The following is a 25,678-nucleotide window of genomic DNA, read 5'->3' as shown; positions in this document are numbered from 1 at the left end:
TTTACTATATTAATAAGGTCCCCTTTAATTAATATAATCATAATGAAAGTCAAATGACAAGTGGCAAAAAAGCAAAGATATAACCAAGTGTTAATAACACTAAAACCAAAAAGCTCTTTAAAATAAATAAGAAGCAGAAAAATTGAGTAAGATATAACTGAGAATTTTTTAAATGTAGAAATAAAATGCAAATTCAGAATTTAAAAATCGCTCATCAGGTTAGGAGTGCTGAAAAACACAATCTACTTAAACGTCAGAAACCAGACACTGGATGCTCCATTGCTGAGAGTGTGTGTGCATTTTACAAATACTTTGAAGACCAATTCCAAAACTGGTACGAAAATCCTAAATGCATATACTCTTTAAACACATAAACATTTGAAAAAAATATTTTTATGATGCTTACTGTAGAATGTCTGGAGTCATGAAAAGAAATAAAAAGTCATCAGATAACTAACTTAATAAATGGTGGCCCATCTATAAGCATATTACATCATTTACAAGCATGATACAGCTTTATATTTATTGACATAGATTTCCTTATATACTATTGTGCAAAAAAAGAGGACAAACTATAAAAGAGTATGTAGAAAAGTATTGCTCTTATATAAAATCCTCACTCACTGCCATCAGGTCTATGCTGTCTCAGAGCGTCCTTATAGGACAAGCTGTCCCTGTTTCTAATTGCTGACCTTGGGAAGTGCAGCCCAAGGGGTGACCAGGACGCCAGCAGGCTCTTGTAAAAGCCTTTGTCCTATTGATTTCTTCTCAGTCAGGGGGGTGGGGGTGGTGTGTGTGTGTGTGTGTGTGTGTGTGTGTGTGTGTGTGTGTGTGTGTGTGAGAGAGAGAGAGAGAGAGAGAGAGAGAGAGAGAGAGAGAGAGAGAGAGAGAAGAGAAAGGGGGTGGTGGTAATTTTTATTTTATAGGGGCTGCAAAGCATCTACTCAGGCAACATCCAGTTGCATATACATCTGTGATTCTAAAAGGTTTTGGTTCAAAGCATCACTCCTTTGGTCTATTATCCCCCCTCCCCCCGAAATGGTTTTATAGCCCCCAAATCCTGAGAGTGAATGAGGAGTGGGGCCCTAAGGTGCAGCCCAATCACACAGTCCTTCCTCCTGGGCCTTCTCAAGCTGCCTTTCCTGGGCTCATTCACTCCAACCCCGCCCCCATCTGCACCATTTGTAAGTGTTTACATGGGGATGCAAGGCGGCACCTGCTGTGGCTCCTCCCCTCCTGCTGCGGTGCTGGCAGGGGTGCTGGCTGGCCCAGAGTGCTCGGAGCTTCCTGGGTTTGGGCAATGTTCAGGGCACACTATCTGGAAGTGGCTGAAACAGAGGTACAGCAGCCAGGCCACCAAGCACAACATGACAGTATTTCCATGTTAGCTGGGTTTTCTGTTGGAGATATGCTTTGTTTTTGCTTATAGAAAAAAATATTAAGTTAGAGAAGAATATTGAATTCATGTTGCCTTTTAAGTTGTAACAAAATAATTATGTATCTATAATCCATTTAGAGAGCAGCCCTGGTTACACAGTAGGGCAGTGCTCTGTGGAAGAAAGATGTGTTCTCATCAAGAACAGCTGTTCTCATCAAGATGACGCCTTTGACGGCAGACAGTGTGAGTCATGACAAAATAATAATAATTTTCTAAATTAACAACGGTTTGAGAGGGGGGGCAGGGAGGGAGGGGAAATGAGTCGCTGATACTAAGGGCTCAAGCAGAAAGCAAATGTTTTGAGAATGATGATGGCAACAAATATACAAATGTCCTTGGCACAATGGATGTATGTATGGATTGTGGTAAGAGCTGTTTGAGCCCCCAATAAAATAATTTTTTTAAAAGAAGAATAAAACTCATGGATGGAAATTTAAAAAAAAGATGTCTTTGGAAACCCCATGGAGCAGCTCTGCTGTCCTATCTGGTCGCTGTAAGGCAGAATTGATTTGATAGCAGCGGGTAATCCATTGACACATTTCTGGCAGACTTGGAGTGCCAGCGACACTGTCTGGTAAGCATCCTGCCTCCTCTTACCACCAGTCTTCCCAGCACCTTCAGACTGTTCCTCTTACTCATCCACAACCTTAAGTTACCCTGTCCCCTCTGTGACCAGCTCAACTCACTTTGGATGTACAGGAGAAGCCAGCCACAGCCACTCAGCCCCTGTCCCTTAAGTGGCCTGCTTGATGCCATGGCCTCTGGTGCATCTTTTAGGTGGCCTACAGCAATTCTCCAGGCTCAGCCTTGTTTGGGACCCAGACCTTTGTAAGTGCTAGCTGACAAATTTTTCAAAGTTGCCGTAAATGGGAAATGTAGGATAACAAGCTAATTGGTAAGGGTGGAGTAGGGGTACGACGTGGACTTTGGTTTTTCCTTTAAGAATTTGTTATTAATCTCTCACGTTGCCATTTATTATCAGGTCACCAGAAAGCAAACAGGCACTGCTCATTTGGCACACTATTTAAATTATGCTACGGCATATTATATTTACTTAGTGAAAAATGACGGAGTGTTTGCTGCACGTAGGCAAATGGAAGCAGAACAAGTGACTATGTTATTTCCCTCAGTAAGAGCTCGACACAGCCTTCCCACTCAAATCCTAATTGAATATTGACTAAAATACAGCTTTGTACTCTCAACACAAAGAAATGGAAGAAAAAATATTAAAAGTTATTTGGTTTAAATGGCAGGAGCACAGTTGTTTAGAACTGCCGCTTCGGGGAAAATACGCTTTGGATTAATTAAAACAAATAAAATTCTTAACCAGGGTCTGTTCACTCTGCAGGTCTGCAATGCTGAATCGTAATACACAACAGGCCATAGGCAGCCTGGGAAAAGTCGATAGGAGAGGGCAGCGTCTCCTTTTCTGCATCATCAGTCTAGAGTGAAAAGCTAGGAAAGCTCGCAGGGCATTTGTCAAAGCTCCTGGGAAGTTGTTTCTAACCCGACCATGGAAAAATGCTGGGCCAAATCATGTCCTTTGCAAACAAGACATTCTCCTTGTGTGGCTGATACGCATTGGAAATTATGACACCTCCATGGAAAAACACATCATTTCAAGACAAGGTCAAGGTCAACCACCTCCACCAGACAACCACCCAGATAGCTGCGTCATCTTGAGCGGCCCCGCGCCATAGTTTTTCAGAAGACATTGATGCTGCCAATTATTTCCTTCTAATTGGATCTGCAATCAGCATCCATGAAAGCAGAGATCAAATAAGGTGTTGCATTGGGCAAATCCGTGGCAAAACACCCCTATGCAGTCAGTTAGATAACCAAGATATACCTGACCCAAGCCAAAGACTTTCCAGGCACCTCATATGCCTGTAAAAGCCAGACCACAAGAAGAAAGGACAGAAGGATTGATGCATTCAAACTGTGGTATTAAGGACTCACTGCCATTCAGTCCATTCTGACTCACAGCGGCCCCTTGGGGTTTCTATTGGAAGCTCTATTACTCTTCTTATCACATTCCATACCTCTTGGGGTTTCTAAGGCTTTAAATCTGTGCCAGCTCCCGTGGGGTGAACTGTTGACATTGTGGTGACCAGCCTCAAATGTATCCCACTACAGCACCAGGGCTAGATTAACAGACAAACCAGCCTTCAAATTGTAGTCAGAATGCTCCTTAGAAATGAGGACAGGGAGGCTTGAACTCGCTTACTTTGGACATGTCAACAAGAAAGCCCAATCAAGTATGAAAAGGAGACTGAATTTAGGATAGTCAGTAAAAATGAAAGAAGTGTTCAGTGAAATAGAGGGCTAAAACTTCCACAACAGATAGACTTGAAATACTTTGTATACCAGCCATCACGCAGATGACACAGCACCAGCAATAGCGCACCCTGTTTTACTTAAGGTTGCCGTGCATTGGAAGGCAGCTATGCTCGCCACTCTACAACTGACACGGACATGCTTGCTGTGAATTGGAACCAAGATGACAGCATCCTATCATCCCTAGGAACCGATCATAAAAACGTACTAGAAGAGAAAGATGATGATGGCGTCTATGCTTCCCTTTTCATATGTAAATAACTCTGACCACTAATAGAGGTGATCCAGTAACTTTTCTGGAATCTTACCACGCTGGTCAGAATCTTTCCACTTGGAAAGAAGTGAGGAAGCGCCTGAAGCTTGCGTGTGCCCTCGCTTCAAGATGCCTAAATACACCTAGAACTGTTTGGGGAGTGGGGACAAATCTTCTCTTTAATCGTGGTTGGACAGTCTTAGAAATTTCCTCTCCAGTCTCTACATTTGACACCAGCATACTATCAGAACCTTCTCCTGCCCCTGGTGGGCTTGCTGTCAGCCTGGGGTTGTTGTGTGGCCTGGGCCCTCTTGAGGCCATATTAAACTCTGACTGTATCTTCCAGGGACACAAAATGGAACCACAGAAACATCTGAAATTATACCAGGTCCATAACACAGCCCAACAGTTAAATTTCTTTTTCTTGGTGTCTTGGTTTTTAGGTCTGTTCCTGGGGTTAGTCGGGGGCGCTGATTCAGAAAATCATGTTGGATAGGTTGCATCAGCTTTGGTATCTTAGATATAGTATTCCGCTATACTGCCAACTATTACGTTGAGCTATTTTATTAATTTACCATCCTAGCTTTAACTATGAGAAGAAGTCAGACCCACAAATTACAATAAAAGACCCATAAGGTAAGGAATATTTGAAAAACATTAGGTAGCAAGGGATTTGAAGAACTTTAGGTAGTAAGGGACTTTGAGGGAAAATGTATTAAAGACCAATGGAAGCTAATTGGTTGCACATTGAGCTGCCAATCACAGGATCAGTGGTTCAAAGCCACCAATCACTCTACAGCCTTTAAAAGATTTAAAGGTTTGGAAACTCAAGGCAGCAATTCTTCTCCATCCTACAGGGTTACTATGAGTTCGAATCAGTTAGAGGGCAGCAAACGTTTCTTCTTTTGATAAGAGAGGTTGTGAACTATATAGAAAAAAACTACAAGCTGGATACTGCAAAGTCAGAATACAGCTTGAGAAGAGTGGAAAAGAAAAAAGGAAAGACATATATGGAAGGTGTGAGGGCAATTTAGAGTGGAAAATAAAAAACTCCATAGCCATTTTCATAAGTATTTTGAAGATCTAAATTTTTCTTCTTCAAATTTTGCAGTAAACATTTCAGAACACATTTTAATACATAGAAGTTAATGGATAATTCATATGAAATGTTTCAGAGGTGGGGCTAACTCTAACTTCCTTTACAAGAAAAAATCCGACTTTTCTTTTAAGAGTTTCTGTGCCCAGGTGGAGAACTTGTATCATCTTGTAACATGACTGGAACATTTTAATTTTAATAAAGGGGTTGAAATTTGACAGACCTAATTTGGGTTTCAGAACACTTGAATATCTATTTATTGTACCAAACTCATGACAGAGTCAGTGGGTTACAACTCACAGCAACCTTTCAGGACAGAGTGGAACTTCTGTGGGTCTCTGAGGCTACAAACCCACATCAGAGCAGAAAGTCTCGTTTTTCTCTTGCAGAGCGGCTGGTGGGCTCAGATAACCAACCTTGCAATTAGTTGTCAAACATATGACCCACTACGCCATCGGGGCTCCTTATTTCTTATACGATAACTCTTGTTTCTGTCCCCCTTTTAAGATAACAAATTGGAACTGCCCACTATTCAGTTCCTAACAAAAGTGAAGTGATAGCTGGGGAAAGTTCCAGGTTCATGTAACTTTCACTACTCAAGTATATGTTTGGATTAAAGGATACCATGAGAAGTCTAACTTGACCTAAATATTTAGTGCAACACACATTACTTTACATAAAGCCAGCATGTACTTCCTCTATCTCAGATAGGCTAACACTACAGTAAATAGCCTTTTTTTGGTAAATGGGTGAGCAGAGTGAAGAGTGGTACATGGCATATGTTCTATATCTCAAAAACTACAGCTCACAGGAGGAAACTAGTACCATTTTTGGAATCAGCGGACCAAATATACCCAGACACAAGTCTAATATTTGAAGCATCAAGAGGAGTGTTGGCCAGTGATCTTTGTTCAAGTGATATTATTTTTCTCATAGTGTCATACAAGAGTCTTAATAGCTTGCTCTGGAAAATATCGAAATAATGGTTACTGAAATGAAATTCTAAGGGCAGCCTCCTTGCTTCACATTTTAAGATTGCGTTAGGAGAGAAATGAACATTTATACCCTACACATTCTCTGACCAATACATAAATGTTACTCTAGTAAAGGATGACAAGGACCAACAATTACTGTAATGAAATGCCTTAGACTATTGATTCAAGACACTTCTCTACATGGACATCGATTTTCTTCAAATTTAACCACACGACTCTAAAGATTACCTGTGTTGGTAAAACATTCAGGTCTAATTCATGACCTTTTCTTACACCACGAAGACATTTACACTTGTTCTTTCTCTACCTTCTTCTAATCTTCCGCACACCTTTCTTGGATTAGCCTTCCTAAGACACTGCCCTGGTCATGTCACTGGCCTGCTCATAATTCAGCAGTTCCCCAGTGCCCACAGGATAAAGCCCCCTGACTTCGTTGCCCCGATATTAAAGGCCAATACAGTCATGAGCCTTTTATTGTTCTTACTCCTTTCAACTCCAGTATCGGAATCAAGTGCAATTATATTTCTCCATTCAGGAGTCCTTATACTTGCTTTACTTTGTTTCATCTTTGAATACTTGAAAGTATCGGTCCTTTCTCTAAAATATCTCACACCCTTGGCTTTTAATCTTCTCAGTCCACTTGAAGCACCATTCAAATGCCACCTCTTCACCATGCCTGGCCCATGGGCAACAGAGGCACAGCGGGTTAAGCCTTGGGACTTGCCAGGGCCATCAACAAAGCCTTAAGATCTTAAATAAAATGTACTGTCTCGAAAAAAATAAAACAGCAAAAGTTTTAAATATTCAATTTGAATGTTTATCACATATATGTCAGTTCCATTAATTGTTTAACTTAGTATTTACAAACTATTACTACATTTGGAAATAACTGGCATGATCACTTTTTTCCCAATTTGCAAGGATTCCTGTGACTGCACCATGATTCATGAGAAATCAGTCAATTATTAACCAACTAAGGTATATTGATAAATAATTTCAAAAGCAAGACTGAAAAAAATCTCTCTACTTCTTTAGTAATCATTAAATGAATGCGCGATGAGGAGTAAGTGCTAATGTGTCTTCTGTTAAGTAGGCGGCAGGTTCTCTAACTTGTGCGTTCCTCTGAAGTCTGCAGCAGTCCCAGCCATTCTTCCTGCAGACCCGGAGCAGTGCAGGTGTGCAACTGGGAGGCCTGCCATGGGGTCTCCATGCTGTTTCTCCGAGTGCGACCGCTCCAAACCACGTTTTGCCACTAAAAAAACAGACGTATAATGCAAGTCCTGCCTACTCAAAACAGGTTGTTTTGAAGAAGTGAGATGATCTCAGTGAGCATGTGCTAGACAAGCAGATAGACATATAAAATGCAGAGCTACCATAAAAAAGTGTTCTCTATTCCTTTTCATTATAATATTGACTCAACGCCATAGCTGTCTGGGAGGAAGAAGCAGAAGGACCTGCATGTGCAAAGACACTGGGGCACAGAAGAGCATGGTAAGTGGTTTAATGAGCTGAATCCTAGGAAAGGCTGTGTCCAGGAGCGTTTCAGGACTTGAAGTTGGGTGTCAAGGGAGGATCCAGTTATACCATGCAAATGGGCTTAGATTTTTTTTCCTGAGTAGGCAATGGGAAGCAGTAGAAAAATTCTAATCAAGGAAAGCTTAGGAATGAATTTGTGCTTCCGAATGATCATAATGGTGGCTAGGTGGAGTATATTTGGGCAAGAAAGAACAAAAGTCCAAAACAATCACGTGGACACAAAGACAGGGGTGAGGAAGATAAAGAGGAGAAAACGTTTCTCTTAGCAGGAACATTAACAGGTTGCGTGCAACCTTTAGTGGTAGTGACAAGCGGCAGGAAAGATTGGAAGTTAATCCTGCCTGAAACCGCTTAGAAAGTAGCACCACCGTGCCAGTCACTGGGTGAGCAAACAGTGGGAGAAAGAATCTGACCGGCACCCATCTACGAACCATATATTAACAGCAGTTTCAAAAATAATGAGATGTATGAGTTTGCAGGTCTCACGACAGGCACGAGCACAGGCTACTGAAGCTGTTAAGCGTAGAGATGGCAGCTAAAGCCAGCATCAGCAGCAGGATTCTCCAAGCAGTGGTGTTAGGTGGGATGAGCAGGAAGCTAAGGATAAAGTCCCAGAAAGGCCCACTATTTAATGTCTAGACATTTCCTATATCCTGCCTTACACTATAAATTATGCGTAGTCTACTTAGGTGCATTCCAGTTTCTCAACCTGATGGTCACGTTGCTAGGGAGCAGGAAGACTGCCTACCATCTTTGCAAAGTTCGCCTACAGGATCTAGTGAATTTTGTGTATGTAGAAGGCACTCAAGAGAGCGTTATCTGATCAGGGGTTAGCAAACAAAAACTGAATATGGAAGAGCCCCTAAGATATGTTTTGAACATAGTATGTGAGGACACGCTGCCTTATAGACAACAGTTGCTATGCTTGTCAGAAAAACTGCCCATGTAGATGTGCAAGATATATTTCAACTCATCTGCTAAACAGCTCTGTGCCTAGCATCCAAACCGAGAGTCTGGGTTTCCGCACGGGCAACAGAAGGCAGGATTATTTACAAGGATTTTCCTCTTTTCCTTTTGCTTTCTGAAGCACACAGTCGATTTTCTAGCCCACTCTGAGTAGGGGCCAAAGTTGCACCATCCCCTCCCCATTTGAAATAGTCTTTTACTGTGTAACTGTCTTTGATATCTTGGAAATTGTGACTTAAAGATGCTTCTTATGTGCAAGATTATAAAAATGATGTTTTCTAAAAGAGGCATTAGATGCATTGATTTAATTGTATTCTAGCTTTCATTCACTACATCAAAGGTTTTGGAAGACTAATGTGTGTTCTTTGCTGCTAATACAAAGGAAGAAAACAAGTGTTAAGAGCAATTCACTCATTAAAACTGATTTTGCCTTGTCCTCCCACCCCCTCCCTCCTCTTCCTTCGTTTATGGATGAAATGTACATATCAAAGGACACACGGTTTCAGCAAACCCCACAAGTATTTTCTTCAAGTGGTGTAACTGGTCTTTCCAACTCATTCTCTCATTCTACCACCATTATTGTAAACTTTCTGTCCTTTAAACTTTGAAAACACTACAAACCCTAGAAGGATTTACAATCCAGCATGTGCTCCTAGAACTCATAAGATCAGAAAGGGTCGCGCGCAAAGTGGCTCAGCACGCGCCTACTGCACAGAAGGAAGCCTGAGAAAAATGACTTTCTGTGGTAAGTTGGTATTTTTCTCCCAGGAGCTGTTGAAAGGACATCGGTGCATTGTCAATTTATTCCTCCTCCATTTGGGGGCCTAGTAATTCCATTTATTTTTCAAACTTCTCCATATTTCCCACACTTGTTAAGTTACAGTATTGTCACAGGAGGATTCATTTTTCCTATGACTAGTGAAAATTATCAAAAGAGTCCATAACTAAGAAGCAGTTTTCCACATATATGTAGGTCTGTGTGTATGTGTATATGTGTGTATGTAAGTATGCGAGTGTATGTGTGAGTGTGCATACATATGTATGCCTTTGAATTACAGTATTTGAGAAGAATATTGGACATAACACAGACTGACAGGAAAACAAGAAAACATTTCTTAGAAGTAGAGCAGGAATGGTCCTTAGAAGCACAGATGGCAAAACTCTATCTCATGTATTTTAGGTATATGTTATCAAGAGGAGCCACTACTTGGAAAAAGAAGCATATTCAGGTCAGTGGAAAAGGAAAGATCCTCACCGAGATCGATGGATACAATGGCTACAACAATGAGTTTCAATCCAGCAGTGGTTTTCAGCGCGGCCCAGGCCTGGGCAGTGTCCCGTTTCCCTGTACACAGGGTCCCTATGCACTCAAACCAACCTGACAGCACCTTTCAAGAATAACATATACATATACACACACACATATATTCCATATCTGTATTTACGTAGACATGTTTTACAAGTTCGCATGTATGTATTTCATAACTGTACTATTCTTACTGCCATAGCCAATCTACAACAATCCTATAGTATTTATTTATAGCACAACTACATCTAAATATAACTTGTACAACAAAAGAACAGAAAAATAATACCAGAACCCAATAAGGAAAGGTGAAAAAATAAGTATATTTATTAATATCTAAACACACAAGCCTATAGATTCCATGATATAATTTTGGCAACAATGAGACTGGTAATATTTTAAAGAGACAAATTTTCCCTATGATGCTGTTGAGTACTGCATTTTCTTATTCAGAAAGAGCTAAATCATATAAGACAAAAAATTCATAACCACTCTGGTGAGTTAGTTATTCCCAACATGGCTTCCAATTTTAGTAGTTGTTCACTTAAACAAGCACTACGGTGGCTAAGTTCAATGAGAATTCATCCATTCCAAGAAATTCCTAGTAGCTTGTGGTCTTTGGTGACGTGGGGATGACACATTGGGCTGCAAACCACAAGGTCAGCATCTCAAATTCACTCTTCTCTCCTCAAGAGAAAGATAAGGCTTTCTACTCCCATACAGAGTTTTGGCCTTGGAAACCCACAGGGCAGTTCTACTCTGTCCCCTGGGGTCCCTATGAGTCAGCATTGGCTTCATGGCTGTGTTTGTTTTGTTCTCCTTAGAAAATGAAGCATCAGTGTGAAGTCTCAACAGTTTTAAACTATAGAGAATTAAAAATTAGTAAGCTGTGGTCCTCATGGTGCTGTATCGAGAAGGTCAGCAGTTCAAACCTCCTAGCTATGCTGAGGGAGAAGGATGAGGCTGTCTGGTCGCCCACAGTTGAAATCAACTGAGATGGTTTGAAAGAGGTAGCTCCAGTCTTGGATTCTCACAGTCTAGTTTCGGGAAGACACACATATAAAGATCATTTAAATATAGTGTACAGTGTAAGAGTTATATTGAAGATGTACTAGGGTGGTATGGAAGCATTATCAATGTTTGAGCAAGGTGTCCTTAAGGAGAAAATACATTTTTAAAAAGATGAACAAGAATAAATCATGGTAAGAAAACATAAGGACACTCTAGAATAAGGAACAGCATGAGCAAACGTACGGCAATATGAAAGCACATGGGAGCATCTGGAGGACAAACCTGCAAGACTACTATTACTACAAACCCTGCCATAGGTTCCTCGGTCTTTAACTTCAGCAATCACATTAAACATTGGTGAAGCTTACCATTTTTGTTAAGCTCGAGAGACTTGGGAAGCATTTAGCATTCTTTCACTGTTTCTTTGACTCAATATTGTTGTCTTCCCCATTTTATGTATGTGGGAACTAAGACTTAAAGAGAGTTGATACAAATGTGGTGAAGAAAGCTGATGGAGCCCGGCTATCAAAAGATATACCATCTGGGGGCTTGAAGGTAAACAAGAGGCCATCTAGCTGAGAAGCAACAAAGCCCACATGGAAGAAGCACACCAGCCTGTGTGATCACCAGGTGTCAAAGGGATCAGGTATCAGGCATAACAAAAAAAGCATATCATTGTGAATGAGGGGGAGTACAGATTGGGGACCCAAAGCCCATCAGTAGGCAACTGTACATCTCTTACAGAAGGGTCGCAGACAGGAGATGAGCCAGTCAGGGTGCAGTATAGCCACAATGAAACATACAACTTTCCTCTAGTTCTTTACTCCCCCCCCCCACACACACACACACACTATCATGATCCCAATTCTGCCTTACAAATCTGGCTAGCCCAGAGGATATGCACTGGTCCAAATAGAAACTGGAAACACAAGGAATCCAGGACCGATGGATCCTTTAAGATCAGTAGTGAGAGTGGTTATACCAGGAGGGTAGAAGGAAGGTGGGGTAGAAAGGGGGAACCAATTACAAGGATCTCCATATAACCTCCTCCCTGGGGGACAGGTAACAGAGAAGTGGGTGAAGGGAGACATTGAACAGTGTAAGACATGACAAAATAATAATTTCTAAATTATCAAGGGTTCATGAGGAAGGGGTAAGTGGGGGAGGGAAGAGAAAAATGAGGAGTTGATACCAAGGGATCAAGTAGAAATGAAATGTTTTGAGAATGATGGAGGTAACAAATGTACAAATGTGCTTGACACAATGGATGGATGTATGGATTGTAATAAGAATTGTACGAGCCTCCAATAAAATGATTTTTTAAAAGAGAGAGATTTGATAGCTGCCAGGTCACAAAGCCAAGCAGGGATTTGAAGCACACTGTGCTCTATTATATACGAATGAGAGTCTGATTTTGCTTTAATTCATGCAGAAGCTTAGATTTACATATTCTTCACACAAATGTAAAAACATTTATTTTCTGTGTTCATTTGCAATGTTAATAATGATAGGAATGTAAAGCATACAAATGTCAGTTAGTCATACTGTGGTGGCTTGTGTATTGCAATGATCCTAGAAGTTGTGCGACCGGATGTTTCAAATACCAGCAGGGACACCCAGTGCGGACAGGTTTCAAGTGAGCGTCTAGACTCAGGTAGACCAGAAGTACCTGGCAATCTGATTCTAAATGAAATGGCCCATGAAAACCTATGAATTGCACTGGAACACTGTCTGATACAGGGCTGCAAGATGCGCTCCCTAGATTGGAAGGCACTCAAAATTCTCTGTGGCCATAACAATGGACTCAAGCATCCACTGATCTTCAAATGGCATGGAACACAGCAACGTTTGTTCTGTTGTATTAAGCACCAACAGAGTCAACTCCCTGGTAACTAATGACAACAATGTTGCCAAGCAGCATTTTTAGAAAGGAGTTGGTTACTCAATGGATGAAGATACACAGTAGTTCAAACCACCAGCAACTCCTTGAGAGAAAAAATGAGGCTTTCTACTGCCATAAAGTTTTACAGTGTCAGAAATCCATCGGGACAGTTCTTCTCTGTCACCTAGGGTCACTATGAGTCCAAATTGACTTGATGGCAGTGAGTTTGGTTTTGGTTATTTAGATCAAGACCAAATTATCGTGACTTGAAAAAGGTAGGTGACCTAGTCTGTGATAGTCAGCATGGAATGGGAAAAAGAAAGTTAATCGGAGAAAAAGGATCTCTGAGAGCTCCATCATTTACTAGTTGAGTGGCCTAAACCCTTTGTCAGAGTTTTATAACAAACTATGTCAAATCTTCCCACATATGCATGTTTGCCACTGTTGTTGTTGGTTGCTGTTATATCTATTCTGACTCATGTGGATCCCGTGTGTGCAGAATAGGACTGCTCCATGGAGTTTTCATGACTGTGACCTTTCTGAGGCAGATGGCCAGGCCTATCCCTCCAGGTCATTCTTACTAAGTCCAAACTTCCAGCCTTTTTGGTGAAAGGCGGAGTGTCTGACATTTGCACCATCTAGGAACTCTGTGTTTGGCCTTTAAAGTTTAAAAAATTTCCTAGGAATCCTATAATATTGCCTTCTTTTCTTATTTTTTAATCAAAGTGGACATTTGAAACCAGGAAATGGGGCCCCATTCTTTGTCTAGGGGTAGATTAGTGAAATATATCAACAAAAGACCCAAAAAAACTAGAAATGTATTGTACCCTAACACTTTCTGTTTTATAAATGGTGCTATTATAATCAAAAATCCCTTCCTTGAAGGACTGCTTATGGTGTCAATGATGACAACGACTCTAATTATGGTGGTAACCCATTGCCATCAACGCGATTCTGACTCATTGTGACCCTATAGGGGATTTGGAGGCATCTCTAAAGCCTTATGACAGCACCTGCCTCAGCTTTCTCCAGTAGAGTGACCGGTGGGTTTGAAGTGTTAACTTTAGGCCAACACTTGCCTGACCATGCCACTAGAGCTCCCAATAGTGAACAGGGATTGCTGTACTTAAGGAGCCTGGTGATCCAGTAAGGAACCCTTGTGGCACAGTGGGTGATTTCTGGGGCTGCTGACAACAAGGCCAGCAGTTAGAACCCATCAGCCACTCTGGAGGAAAGAGGAGACTCTAGGCTCCTGGAAAGATTGACAACCTCAGAAACCCACAGAGGCAGTTCTGTCCTGTAGAGTTGCTGATTCATAACTGACTCAATGGAAGTGAGTTTTGGTGCTGCCATAAGGAGCCCTAGTGGCATCGCGGGTTATGTATTGAACTGCTAACAGCAAGGTCAGCACTGTGAAACCACTAGCAAAGCAATACTTTCTACTCCCATAAAGAGCTGCAGTCCAGAAACCCACAGGGGATGTTCTACCCTGTCCTTTTGGGTCACTGTGAGTTGGAATAGACTCAATGGCAGGGTTTAAGTTTGATGGTTAAATACTCAGCTGCTACCTAAGAGTTGGTGGTCTGAGCCCACCAGCCTTTCTGAAGAAGATAAATGTGGCAATCTGCTCCCGGGAAAATTATCGCCCTGGAAATCCCACTGGGTCATTTCTACGCTATCCTAGAGGGTCGCTCTGAGTTCATGGGCAGTACTTTACACATTAAGTAGGCAATCCTTTCACAGAAACAATAGCACAGCACTGCACATATCAACTTTGTAATAACAAGACTTTATACTTACCCGTCATTTACCACATTGTTCTGAGAGCGATATGATTTTATCCCACTCAATTTTCATGAGAATCCAATGGTAGCCTTTTCTGATAATTTAAGTACAAGAGGCTAAGTAGTATATATTTGACTATAAACCAACCCAAATATCAGCCAAGCACCTAATTTCACCACAAAAACTGCATTAAAAAGGTGCTGAAAAACTCAGCTTATACACGAGTATATACGGTAAGTTGCCTAGGATCGCAGAGTCAGTTAGACGTACCTCCTGAAAGCAAGCCAGGCATTCTAACTACAAAGCCTATGTCTTTACCCACTGTCCTTCACAGGGTCTCCATCATGATGTCAAGCAGTACACCCAGCACTCCAGTGTTCCGGCAGTCTGAAATCAAAGCCTTCAGTTGCTTTCATCCCCCCAACCTTACCTGTTAGCAACAGAGGAGCAATTCTCTCACGTGCTTGACATGACCAAATAAAAAGTAACAACTTCTTTCTGAATGTCAGCCCTTCAATTCTGCAGAAACCTCAAGTCGATGCTAATCAGGATGCTGTTAAGCGTTGCTAGAGATGAAGAATGTCGAGCCCATATTCCAGATTCTTTTCTCACCTGCATGACCACTGATGTCAGTGCAGCAGTGGGAAGAAGAGCATGCCAGCAGGCACCCGAGAGCTGGGTACCACCAGCAGAGCCACAGGTGGGGTCTCTTACAAGGATAACTTTCATTAAAGTGATTAATATTCAGTACTGAAGTGATGACCACTAGTCTTATTTCTAGTGCCTTTTGCAAACCCATAAAAAACCCAGGCCCAATGTTGTCACATTTTCTAATTATCAATGAAGCCGGAAATGTATATTTTTAAATGAAATATCTTGATACTTTAAAATGTTGAGCTAATTTTTAAAATCTTAAAAATGGCTTGCAGATGAAACACCATTTATCATATCTTGGCACCTTTGAGGTTCCAGTTGCTCATCTGAAAATGTATACAGTTGGACTGTGAGAAACCATCTTTAACTGTAGTCGGCTTTTCTTGACACCAATGTTTTATTTAGGACCTTCAAAACATACCAAGTACAAGTTTCAGGAAATTCATAGGTTTTTGCTAGTAAGTAATCTCGTTGTCCAGAAAGAACCATCAACTGTTATGTGTGGCAAGTACCCGACAGGTTATCTTTAGCTACCTTACTTCCTTAGGGCTCACCCAATAGGATAGATGAAGAAATTGCCCATAAGGTGACATAAGGCAATCTGCTTATAATCAGTGGCTACTTAGAGTTTTCATGCAAAAAATGTTTTAATACAGAATTGTTTAACACAATCAGCCAGCTTTTGTCCAGGAAGTTATTTGAACTTCTGGATACAGCCCTGCCTAAAGTTAACCACTGTGCTAGACTTTTCAATCAGATGCATCAATAATACGCCACTTCCCCCTTGGTTTTTCTCTAGGCTTTTTAGTCCCTCAGAGTTGGGTTTCTGTTGCTTGGAACCAAGAGTCTTGACTTTTACAAACAATGGCTTCTTTCTATATTGATGCTACCTGGGGGTCTTCTCCCAAGCCAGAACACCTCTGTCTTTCCTTGTGGTTTCACAAATTGTACTCATCAAAATCTGCCACTAGTCTACCTCCTCCATGAAGATGACTGCCAATGAGTCAATTCTGACTCACAGTGACCCACAGGACACACTAGAAACCCCTGTGACTTTCCAAAACTGTAACTCTTCACAGGAGAAGAAAGTATCCTCTTTCTCCCAAGATTTTCTCCAAGATTTCCATATTATATTAAATCCTCCATGTGCATGCATGCTCTCTTTTTCTCTTCTCCCCACTACATTAGTACTTGTCATCGATATCTTACAATTAAACATTTCTGTACTCTCAACTTATTTAATATGTATGTGTCTTCCAAAACAGAATATACGCTTTCCTCAATTCAGGAATCATATCTCACAGACTTCTTTGGATCTACCACCAAGCCTGGGGGAGTGCTTGCTGCAAGGAATAACTAGTAGTTAACGGATCACTTATTTCCTTAGTACAAACTAGAACCTTGAGCTGATTGAATCCTCTACCTTAAGGTTTATAGACTTAAACCAAACCCATTGTCATTGACTCAATTCAGTCTCATAGCAACTCTACCTAGAATTTCAGAGGCTGTGAATCTTTACAGGAGCAGAAAACCTCAACTTTCTCCTGCAGAGCCCTGGTAGATCTGAACCACTGACCTTGAGTTAACAGTCTAACATTTACCCAATAACAACAGGGATCTTAAGTTTTAGAGACACTTGGCTCCAAGTCCCCAATGCTGGTCATATTTCAATGGGATGGCCTATGAGTGTGTATTAAATTTGCTTTTGTAGAAGAAAATGTCTGAACCATCTAACTTTCAACACTGGGCACAATACACTTTTTCAGAAAGGAAGAATTTCATTTCCTTTCTTCTTCAGCCCAGTGTTGGGCAAGCATAGGCTATTGCAGGTGTGTAATGAGGCAAGAACACTTCATTACATCTCTGGCATTCCTCATCTTCAGAATGGCTCTGCTAATGCCAGAGCAGAACAGTCCCGATCCACTGCCACAAGAAGCTTGGGGTGAGCGGGAAATGCCAACAAGTAAATTTAAATAGTCCCGTTCTTCCCCTGATGAAAATAAGAGACACATTCCATTGGAAGCAAACCTGGCTCAGCTTCTACGCTAGCTTTTAGTTCTCTAAAAGGGTTAGTGTATTTTACTGTTGAAACACAAACCCTATGTTACCTCGGCAAAGCGAACTTTGTGAATTTTGAGTAGTGGAGCCAACCCAATGGCCTTAAAGTATGTCTGAATGGATAAGCCTCTATTATTCATTTAAAATACACACTCACACACATACATAGTTTCAGAAACTTCAATGGGAAGTGTGCTTTTTGACTCATGACCCAACAACGAAGTCAAAAAAAGGAAATGTAATAAAGATAAGCACAATCTATGGCAAGTACTATCTCAATGCTAGCCACAGTGTCACCATATTGTCTAAGCTGAATCCCATGCAAATGAGCTTTGAAGTTGTAATGTAGTTGGTCTAGTCAGAAAGTCTTCGTGAATAGGAGTTCATCGAGGGTAGATCCATATATATGTATGTATTTACACACATATGTATATATGTGGATATATATAAAACTGGTGGGGCTATATATATATATATATATATACATATATATACACATATGTCAGGTAGATGTGTGTGTTTAGATGCACGATATCGAAGCATTATGACTAAGTCCTGGCCACCTCAAAAAAATTAGACACATCAATTAAAATCTTAGCCAGACTTGTTTACAGTGTCTGCTTTTACATTCATGCAGTTACCATCTATAAGTAGCTAGTTCACATGAGGCAGCCACCCCTCACCGTTACTATATAATTCAGAAACATATGGTACAGCTTTGCCATGCCAACTTCTAGGTATTTCCTCCACCATGCTAACAAAGGAAGAGGAAGGAGCAAAGCAAATAACTGTTTTTCAAATGGTCGTTGATAAGCAGCTGGAACATGTATTGTGGAGGCCTGGGGGAGGGATTTTTATTTAGGTCATGGATCCTCCCTACCATCACATTATATTTAGATTCACAGTGATGCAAGTGAAACATACCTCTAAATGGTGCAAGCTTTTTAAAGGCAGTCTGCGTTTTAAAGTCCTTCTTTTAATTGGGAGGCTGTTGGAATCCCCAGGCAGGCTTTTGCCCAGTAAAACTGGAATTAAAGTAATTAACTATCCAAGTGATCTGAGCAATAGCACCTTTCCCTCTGTTCCCTTCCAAGTGTGCTTCAGTGCTGAATATTTTGAGTTTTTTTCTTCTTCTGTCAGCTTGAACCACACAGAAAAGCTGAAGGCTGTCTAGTGTTCAGAGGAGCCAACCAACAGCCCAGCTCTCTCCTGTGGATTCTTTGGGTTCTTCAGGAGGTTAGCACCTACAGGTGCATTTTGCCAGCGTTGACCATTTGGTAGGTGCCCAGAGGGAGAGGAACAGGTTTTTACCTACTTGAATAAAAAGAGCCTTGGGTAAAGAGACACACTTGATACAACTAAGGCACTAATTTTATCTGTGAATATTTATTCAAAGGTAAGATCTGGAATCAGAATGTCCCATTCTCCAGTCCCCACTCTGTGATTTACTATCTACATAGTGCATTCGGTAAATTATAGCAACCTCTCTGAGTTTGCTCTTCTAAAGATAGAGATAGAGCTTCCTTCAGGCTTCAAGTGATTGGGGAGAATTGACTATGATCTAAGATCACTGAAAAGACTCTGGATCTCTGCTGAGGGTGATGGGAATTTTTAGAAAAGGTTGAACAACGTGTAGGTTGTACTTGAAAAATGGGGAAGGCCTTTGGTGTGTTACGTCGCTATCACAATTTTTAAAAGTGATCTAAGAACAGAAACAAGAAAATTGGGTAAAGTGAAGGACTTCTGAATAAACTATATACTTCAGTTAATAAAAATGTATCAGTAGTTGCTCATTAATATTATAATTGCACCATACGACTCTAGGATGTCAATAATAGGGGAAACTAAGTGGATACACGGATACCCTGTATAAGCATCTCATTGCTTCTGTAACACCTTAACAACCGAAAGTCTATTAAAATATATTTACACAAAGTGCCTTGCACATAGTAGGTACTTAGAAAGTGTTAGTTTGAATTATGACAGACTACAGTATTTAATTTCATAAGTGTATTATTATAATCTGTTCAGTATAATCTTGCCTTTTCCCTGCATTCAGCAATTCCTTTCAGTAGACATGTTTCTCTCCCAACCTTCCCTACTATCATATCTCCTTTCTTTGCATTATTTTCCCTCTGACATTTCTAATCCATCTCCTTTTATTCAACTAAAACCTTATTTTTAGTGTACCCTAGTTTACATTGCCCCCAGGCTAATTTTAGCTCATCAGCCTATTTTGTTGGCTTTCAATGTTATCATTGTGATAACACAAACCTCACAGTTACTTTCGATGGTTGCTATTTTCTATCAAAGTTCCAAGCTTTATACTTGGAAAGATAGACACTTTACAAACCATCCTTTTTCAGAAAGGCAGTAAACACTTCAAATAAACATAATGCTGGAAATGCCTATTTACCTTTGTAATAACAGGAAGGACATTCATTAATATTTTTAACAAATACAAACGCCCTCCCCCTCCTCTCCCAGTATAAGGTGTGGCTTTCCTGAGAAGAAATGCAACCATACCTCCTGTAACAACAAAAAGCAATTTGACCAAATATGTAATGTTACCAAGCTATCGTGGTATCTCTAATGTTAAGGTCATGTATAAAAACAGAAGCTGCTTGTTTCTGAAAACCACAGCTTTGAACGGAGTCGGGGAAAACACACAACCCAATGAGAAAAAAATAAAACTGTAGTCTCATGATAATCACTCTCAGGAGGTTGAAGGCTGTGTGGAGAATGAAGCCTCTGTGCGAACAGGCTCCTTTCTCATCTTACTGTCTGCTTGAAGTTGCACATTTATAAAACAGAATTTCAGAGACTTCTGACGGAAAAGTGGCAAGGAGTTTCTCTTGGTTTTGCTTGCTTATTTGACAAATGACAATTTTTATTTCCAAGCAAACAGGATGTCTTTGGTTGGTGCATTGATAATTAATCGGATGAATTCTGGAGATGGAGTTTCCCAAGCTAAGTTACCCAAACAATTCCAAGCTGAAACTCGAAATAGGTCCTGTACACGCACGGACTCAACCTTCAGCCTTAAAAAAGAATATCCAAACTTTTACTGCTCTAAGAGTCCTTTAGCTGGCTGTGGCTCAAAACATAGGTTGAACAAGAAAGGGGCTTTCGTGAGGGTGGCGGAGTGGGGTGTGCATCCCACCAGATGTTTCAAAAGCAGGAAATGAGTTTTGCTGTGACATTAAAACCAAGCCAAGCTAGTGATAGCTAAAGGAAATCGCCAGCCCTGGGTGATGTTTGCACATCGCAGATGTAAAACAAACAGCAGTCTGCTAACCCGAGATAAGAGTGGATAAATATAGGGAAACTTGACACTAAAGCAGGATACCATTCAGTCCTCAGTGTTGGCAACCTGGAGACTCACTATGTTGAGAAACTGGTCTCACAACCTGGTGGGGGGGGGGGGGGAGCATGAGTGGCTATTTTGGTCGCTCAAGTGTTGTAGGTTTATTTAAAAGAGACCAACACCATGCTGATGTTCTTCTTTGAACCCACTGCCACCCGGGTACCTGACCCCTTCCCTTCGGGCGGGAGCAGACCCTCGCCTCTTTTCCCTTGTCGAAGAACAACAGAGAGAAACAGGCGCTTTCTCCACTTCAAAGGTGGTCCAAGCTGCCGCAGGCTCGCCCAAGCTTGACACACAAAAAAGCTTTGGGTGCTTATAACTGCGAGGCTTTGTGCGGCAGAGCACTAGACCCAGGCAGCGGCGGCCCGGTGGGGAGGCTCGCCACGAGCCGGAAGGTGGCGGCGAAGTCACCTTGGGAGGAGGAGACGGGGGTCAGAGGGGGGCCGGGGAGGGGCTGAGCCTGGCGGAAGGGTGGGAGGGCGTGCCCGGGGTGGAGGCGGAAGAGGAACCGAAGCAAACCTCGCCCGGGGGCGGGGGGTGGGAGGGGGAAGCGCAGCGCGCTCCGGGCCCCTGCGCGGGGACCAGCTGACCCAGCGGGTGGGAGGAGGGCGCTCCCCGGAGTGCCGCGGGGACCCGTGCCGGCCGAGCGAGCTCCCTCCCGCCCCGGAGCCGAGCGCTGCGCCCGGGCGCTCCTCTCCCCGCACGCCCCGCGCCCCCGCCCACCGAGCGCCCGCCCAGGAGGGCGGGTCCCGGGCGGAGGGCGACCCCCCGCCGCTGGGGAGCGCCCGGGTCTCCGCGAGCCCGCCGGGCCCGTCAGGGCGCCGGGGGTGGCCGGGTACTCGGCGCGCCTCCTGGGCCCCAAGGCAGGACCGGTCGCTGGCGCTCCCGGGGAAGGGAGGCCCGGCCGCGCGGCGGCGGGCTGGGCTCCAGGCCCCTCGCCGCTCCCCGGCCGCCTGTGGCGCGCGCTGGCCGGGGCTGGGCCCGGCGGCGGAGAGGGGTGTCGGAGCCCCGCGTCCCGGGTGGGGTCGCCCCCCGGCCCGCGGCGCCGCCGGCTCCCACGATGCGCCCCGCCCGGCGGGCGCCGACCCGGCGCTGCTTCCTGGGCCTCCCCGGCGCACCTACCTTCTGCTGCCGGCGCGCCATGTCGGTGGGCTGCTTGGCGTTGAAGGGGTAGGCTATGCAGCGCATGACGAACACGTAGAGCTGCAGCCTCTTCTTCCTCTCCTCCTCTTCCTTCTGCAGTCGCTCCAACTCCTCCTTCTCCTTCTCGCTCACCACCGACGGGCTGGGGCTGGAGGGCCGGCCGCCGCCGGCGCGGCTGCTCGGCTGCAGCCCCCCGGCCCCGCCGCCGCTGCCCGCGCCGCCGCCCGCGCCGCCGCCCGCGCCCGCCGCGACCCCGCCGCCGCTGCCCCCCGGCCCGGCGCCGCCGGCCGAGCCCTCGCTGGTGCGGCTGGGAGACAGGCGCGCGCCGGACCCGGCCGACCCGAGCGCTTCCTTGCCGCTCTCCTCCTCTACGATCTCATCCGATTCCTCTTCGCTGGACGAAGGGTCCAGCATGGTGGCGCCTGGGGAGCGGGTGGGGTCCCTGAAGCCCCTGGCGGAGGGTAAAAGGTGGGGGGCGCGGGAGGCAGCTGGGGGTCGGCTCTCCCGGGTGGGCGCTTCTCCCCAAAGCTGGGAGCGAGCGCACTGCTGCTCAGCCTCGGCCGCCGCGACTGCTTCCTTCGCCCGGCGAACCGGAGCTGGGCTCAGACCCAGGAGCGCGAGAGGAGGAGGGGAAGGGAGAGAGAGGTGCGTCCGCGGACGCGAGGTGGGCAAGGGCGAGAATTAAGCGCCAGCCCCGAGCCCGCAGCCGGATGCCATCTGCAGCCGCTGAAGGAGGCGCCTCCAGAAAAGATGCCGAGTGTTGCAAGCTGTCGATGCAGCCAAGAGCCGGCGAGGCATCTTGCCGATTGGGGAGGGAGCGGCGCTGACGTGTTTATTGGCTTAACTCTCCCGTGTCCGCAGCGTAAAGGGCGGCTGCGGAGGGCTGCCGGGGGAGAGCCCAGGGGTGCCGCACACTCCCGGGGCTTCAGTGCGGACCCCAACGACTTCCATTTCTCTTTGGGGATAATTGCCTTCAACATCCCCTTCTCTCATTGCCTCGGCCCCTCTCCCCACTCCTCCGGACAAAAAGTTCTGGGGAGAGGGAGAAATACAGAAACCAGTTCTGAGTTCTTGTCAGCGAGGACCGGACTGTGCGGAGAGCTACCTTCCAGGGTGTTACTAAGGGAAAGTTGGCCGGACTCCAGCTGGTCAAGAAAGGATTCATCTCCCACTCCCAGGCCCGCCACATTTGGGTGATTGCCCCCCAGAATATTCATATTACAGCCATCGACATATGCCCATTCCCATTAAAATTTAAGCATCCAATTTTATTTGGAGTAGGGCATCCACCATACAGCTCAATGGTTTTAAGTAAGACCCCCATTTGCCTAGCCCCCTAAAACTATGATGAACATTTTCCAACTGGGTTACTCTCTGCTAAACCAAGACTACTGGAGACTATTCTCCATTCTGGCTTGCTGGTGCAGAAGGCACCCCGAGATCAGACAAAGACACCCCGAGAACTCAGCGGCATCAACGTCTAATGCATCGACTCTGTCGCACTCTCTCCATCCCCGAGTCCCGGGTAATCTATTAATGGAAAGCAGCAGATGGTGTCTGCATTCACCCAGCCCTGGCCACTCAGGTCAAGAAAGCCGGCGGGCGGGTGAGGGAGCGGGCTGGCGGGCGGGGAGCTGGCCAGAGTGCTGAATCTATTCCATTGCCCCCTGATTGGATTGACAGCAAAGTAACACCCACCACCTTGGCATAGGCTAGCCAGAGACCTCTCTCCACCTCCTTCTACCCTAGCCCTATATTTCTGTATTTTCTACGAAAAACTCGAAGTGATTGTAGAAATGTATCGTGAATTTGGTGTTTATATCACATCTGTCTGTAGCTCCAATTTCATAAGTTTTACTGTAGGCTTTGATGTTCAAGTGAGCCTCTGGCAAAGGTATTTGAAAGCAAAAAAAAAAAAAAAAAAACAAAAACGATTAAAGCACCTCGTTTCACGTGAACTCCAACAATTTTGTTTTATTTTTTAAATTAATACATAGTTTATATTTGACACCACCAAACTTAACTCACAGATACAACACCCGTGACTGTTACAGATTCTGTATCAATTTAAAATAAACAATTGAGCAATGTGGGGCTTACTACAATGGGAAGTCCTTGATTTTGTATTCATCCGAAGGAGAAAACATGTTCAAATCATCTTTTAAGTTTTCTTGGACAGAAAATAAAACAGGCCAACTCAACAATCAACAGTTTATTGGACACATAATTGGGTAAAAGAAAACCATAAAATTATTAAATAATTCAGAAATAGGTCATTAATAGACATTTGCTTATTTAGTTTATCCTTGTGTTCTTAAATATCACTTTCAGAGACGTAGAAGATGGGCTTTTGGTTTGAGAAATACATACTTTATCATTACTCTTTATCATATAATTCTTGCTAGAGAGAAATGAAGTAGAATTAATGGATAATCATGAGACCAAAAATAACGAAATCACATCACATAAAAATATCTTCTTTTCCTTCAGGCACAAACCATGTTTTTGGAAAGATAAGCAGACCAAGTATTTGTAATAATTGGTCTTGGGAAGCTACTCTCATTACATAAGATGATGAAAAAGGAAAATGGAACAACACATTTAATAATAAATATTTAACCTGCAATCCAACTATTCACAGAGTAATCACATTTCTATCTGCATGTGCAATATAGTTTAATAAAAGTGGGAGTTAGACATGGTATGGATTGGAATGCAGTTTACATTGGTGTTTACTTGTGTGTATTCTGAATTGACTGGGATAAAAACATCACTAAATAGAGAAAAAACACTCAGTCTGTTGATTGTCATACAGTGGCAGCATGTGTATTGCCATGATGCTGAAAGTTACATCATCACGGTTTCAAATACCAGGTGGGTCACTCAAGATGGACAGGGAGGGTCACTCGAGATGTCCATTCAAGATGGGCAGAGTCATTCAAGAGCTTCTAGACTAAGTCTAGGAGAAATTCTTGCTGATACATTTTCAAAACTGAGCGAATAAAATATCCTGTGGCCTACAACATAGTATTGTCTAGTAAAATGCTGCAAGAGTGCTCTGGGTTGGAGGACACTCAAAAATACCCAGTAGCTGTAACAATGGGCTTGAGTGTACCAATGCCAATGACGATGGTACAGGATGAGCAGCATTGCATTCTGTTGTACATGAGGTGGCCATGAATCGGAGCTCACTGGACAGAAACTAACAATAAGTAGATAATTTACTGTCGTTGCCCAAACTCTAGTTTTTCTTGCATTGGTAGAAATTGCAAGTGTTATATTTTAACTTTCTCAAAACAATCTGCTAGGTTGTTTGGGTAATATTTAATTGTTTGTACATACAACAGTGGCTTTAGCCTGGGAAGTTTTCTGTATATTTTAAATAGTAATCACTGGATTCAAGATCTTCCTTTCACATTGTGTAGGATTTTATCTTAGAAGTGGTTAGAAAACTAATAGATCCTCAGAGTTACCAGGCATCGAGTTTATTGCAAGGTAGTCTTGAAAAGGCAGGTAACTCAAACATCACAACATTCACTTAGAACTAGAGAACCAGAATTAGCAATTGCCACGTTAATTACTAAATGTTTGGCTGGAGTCCAAACATCAGGCTTTTTATCTTTAATGAGGAATCTTGGGAGGAAGGCTTAACTATAGCTTGAACTCTATGGGACCACTCATAGCTAGGGGCTGAGGTAAGTGGCCATAGGCAAGGTCTCAACTGGCTCTCAGTCTTCAAAGAGAGTAAAAAACTAGAGAAAGTTCCATTTGCCTTTTCTCAGTGAGTGAGCAGAAATTCAAGCTTTATGTGAAATTTTCACACTTTGGTCTCGCACAATAAGGGCCTGTGT

At 43.3% G+C, this 25,678-nt stretch overlaps 1 protein-coding gene across 2 annotated transcripts in view; it reads right to left on the bottom strand.

Moving 5' to 3' along the window:
* CADPS (calcium dependent secretion activator) overlaps positions 1-22,674 on the bottom strand; it is a 534,502-nt gene extending 511,828 nt beyond the window's left edge. Inside the window, exon 1 of one of the 2 annotated variants that reach the window (XM_075549950.1) lies at positions 21,807-22,674. In XM_075549950.1, the coding sequence (XP_075406065.1) occupies positions 21,807-22,241 (435 nt within the window). In that variant the 5' untranslated portion in view covers positions 22,242-22,674. The remainder of the gene's footprint in view (positions 1-21,806) is intronic. The other variant, XM_075549951.1, reaches the window with a different exon arrangement.
* Between the last annotated feature and the right edge of the window lie 3,004 nt (positions 22,675-25,678).

The sequence above is a fragment of the Tenrec ecaudatus genome, chromosome 5 (genome assembly GCF_050624435.1).
Source record: "Tenrec ecaudatus isolate mTenEca1 chromosome 5, mTenEca1.hap1, whole genome shotgun sequence".
Taxonomy (NCBI): domain Eukaryota; kingdom Metazoa; phylum Chordata; class Mammalia; order Afrosoricida; family Tenrecidae; genus Tenrec; species Tenrec ecaudatus.
This window is presented reverse-complemented; position numbering and strand designations above follow the sequence as displayed.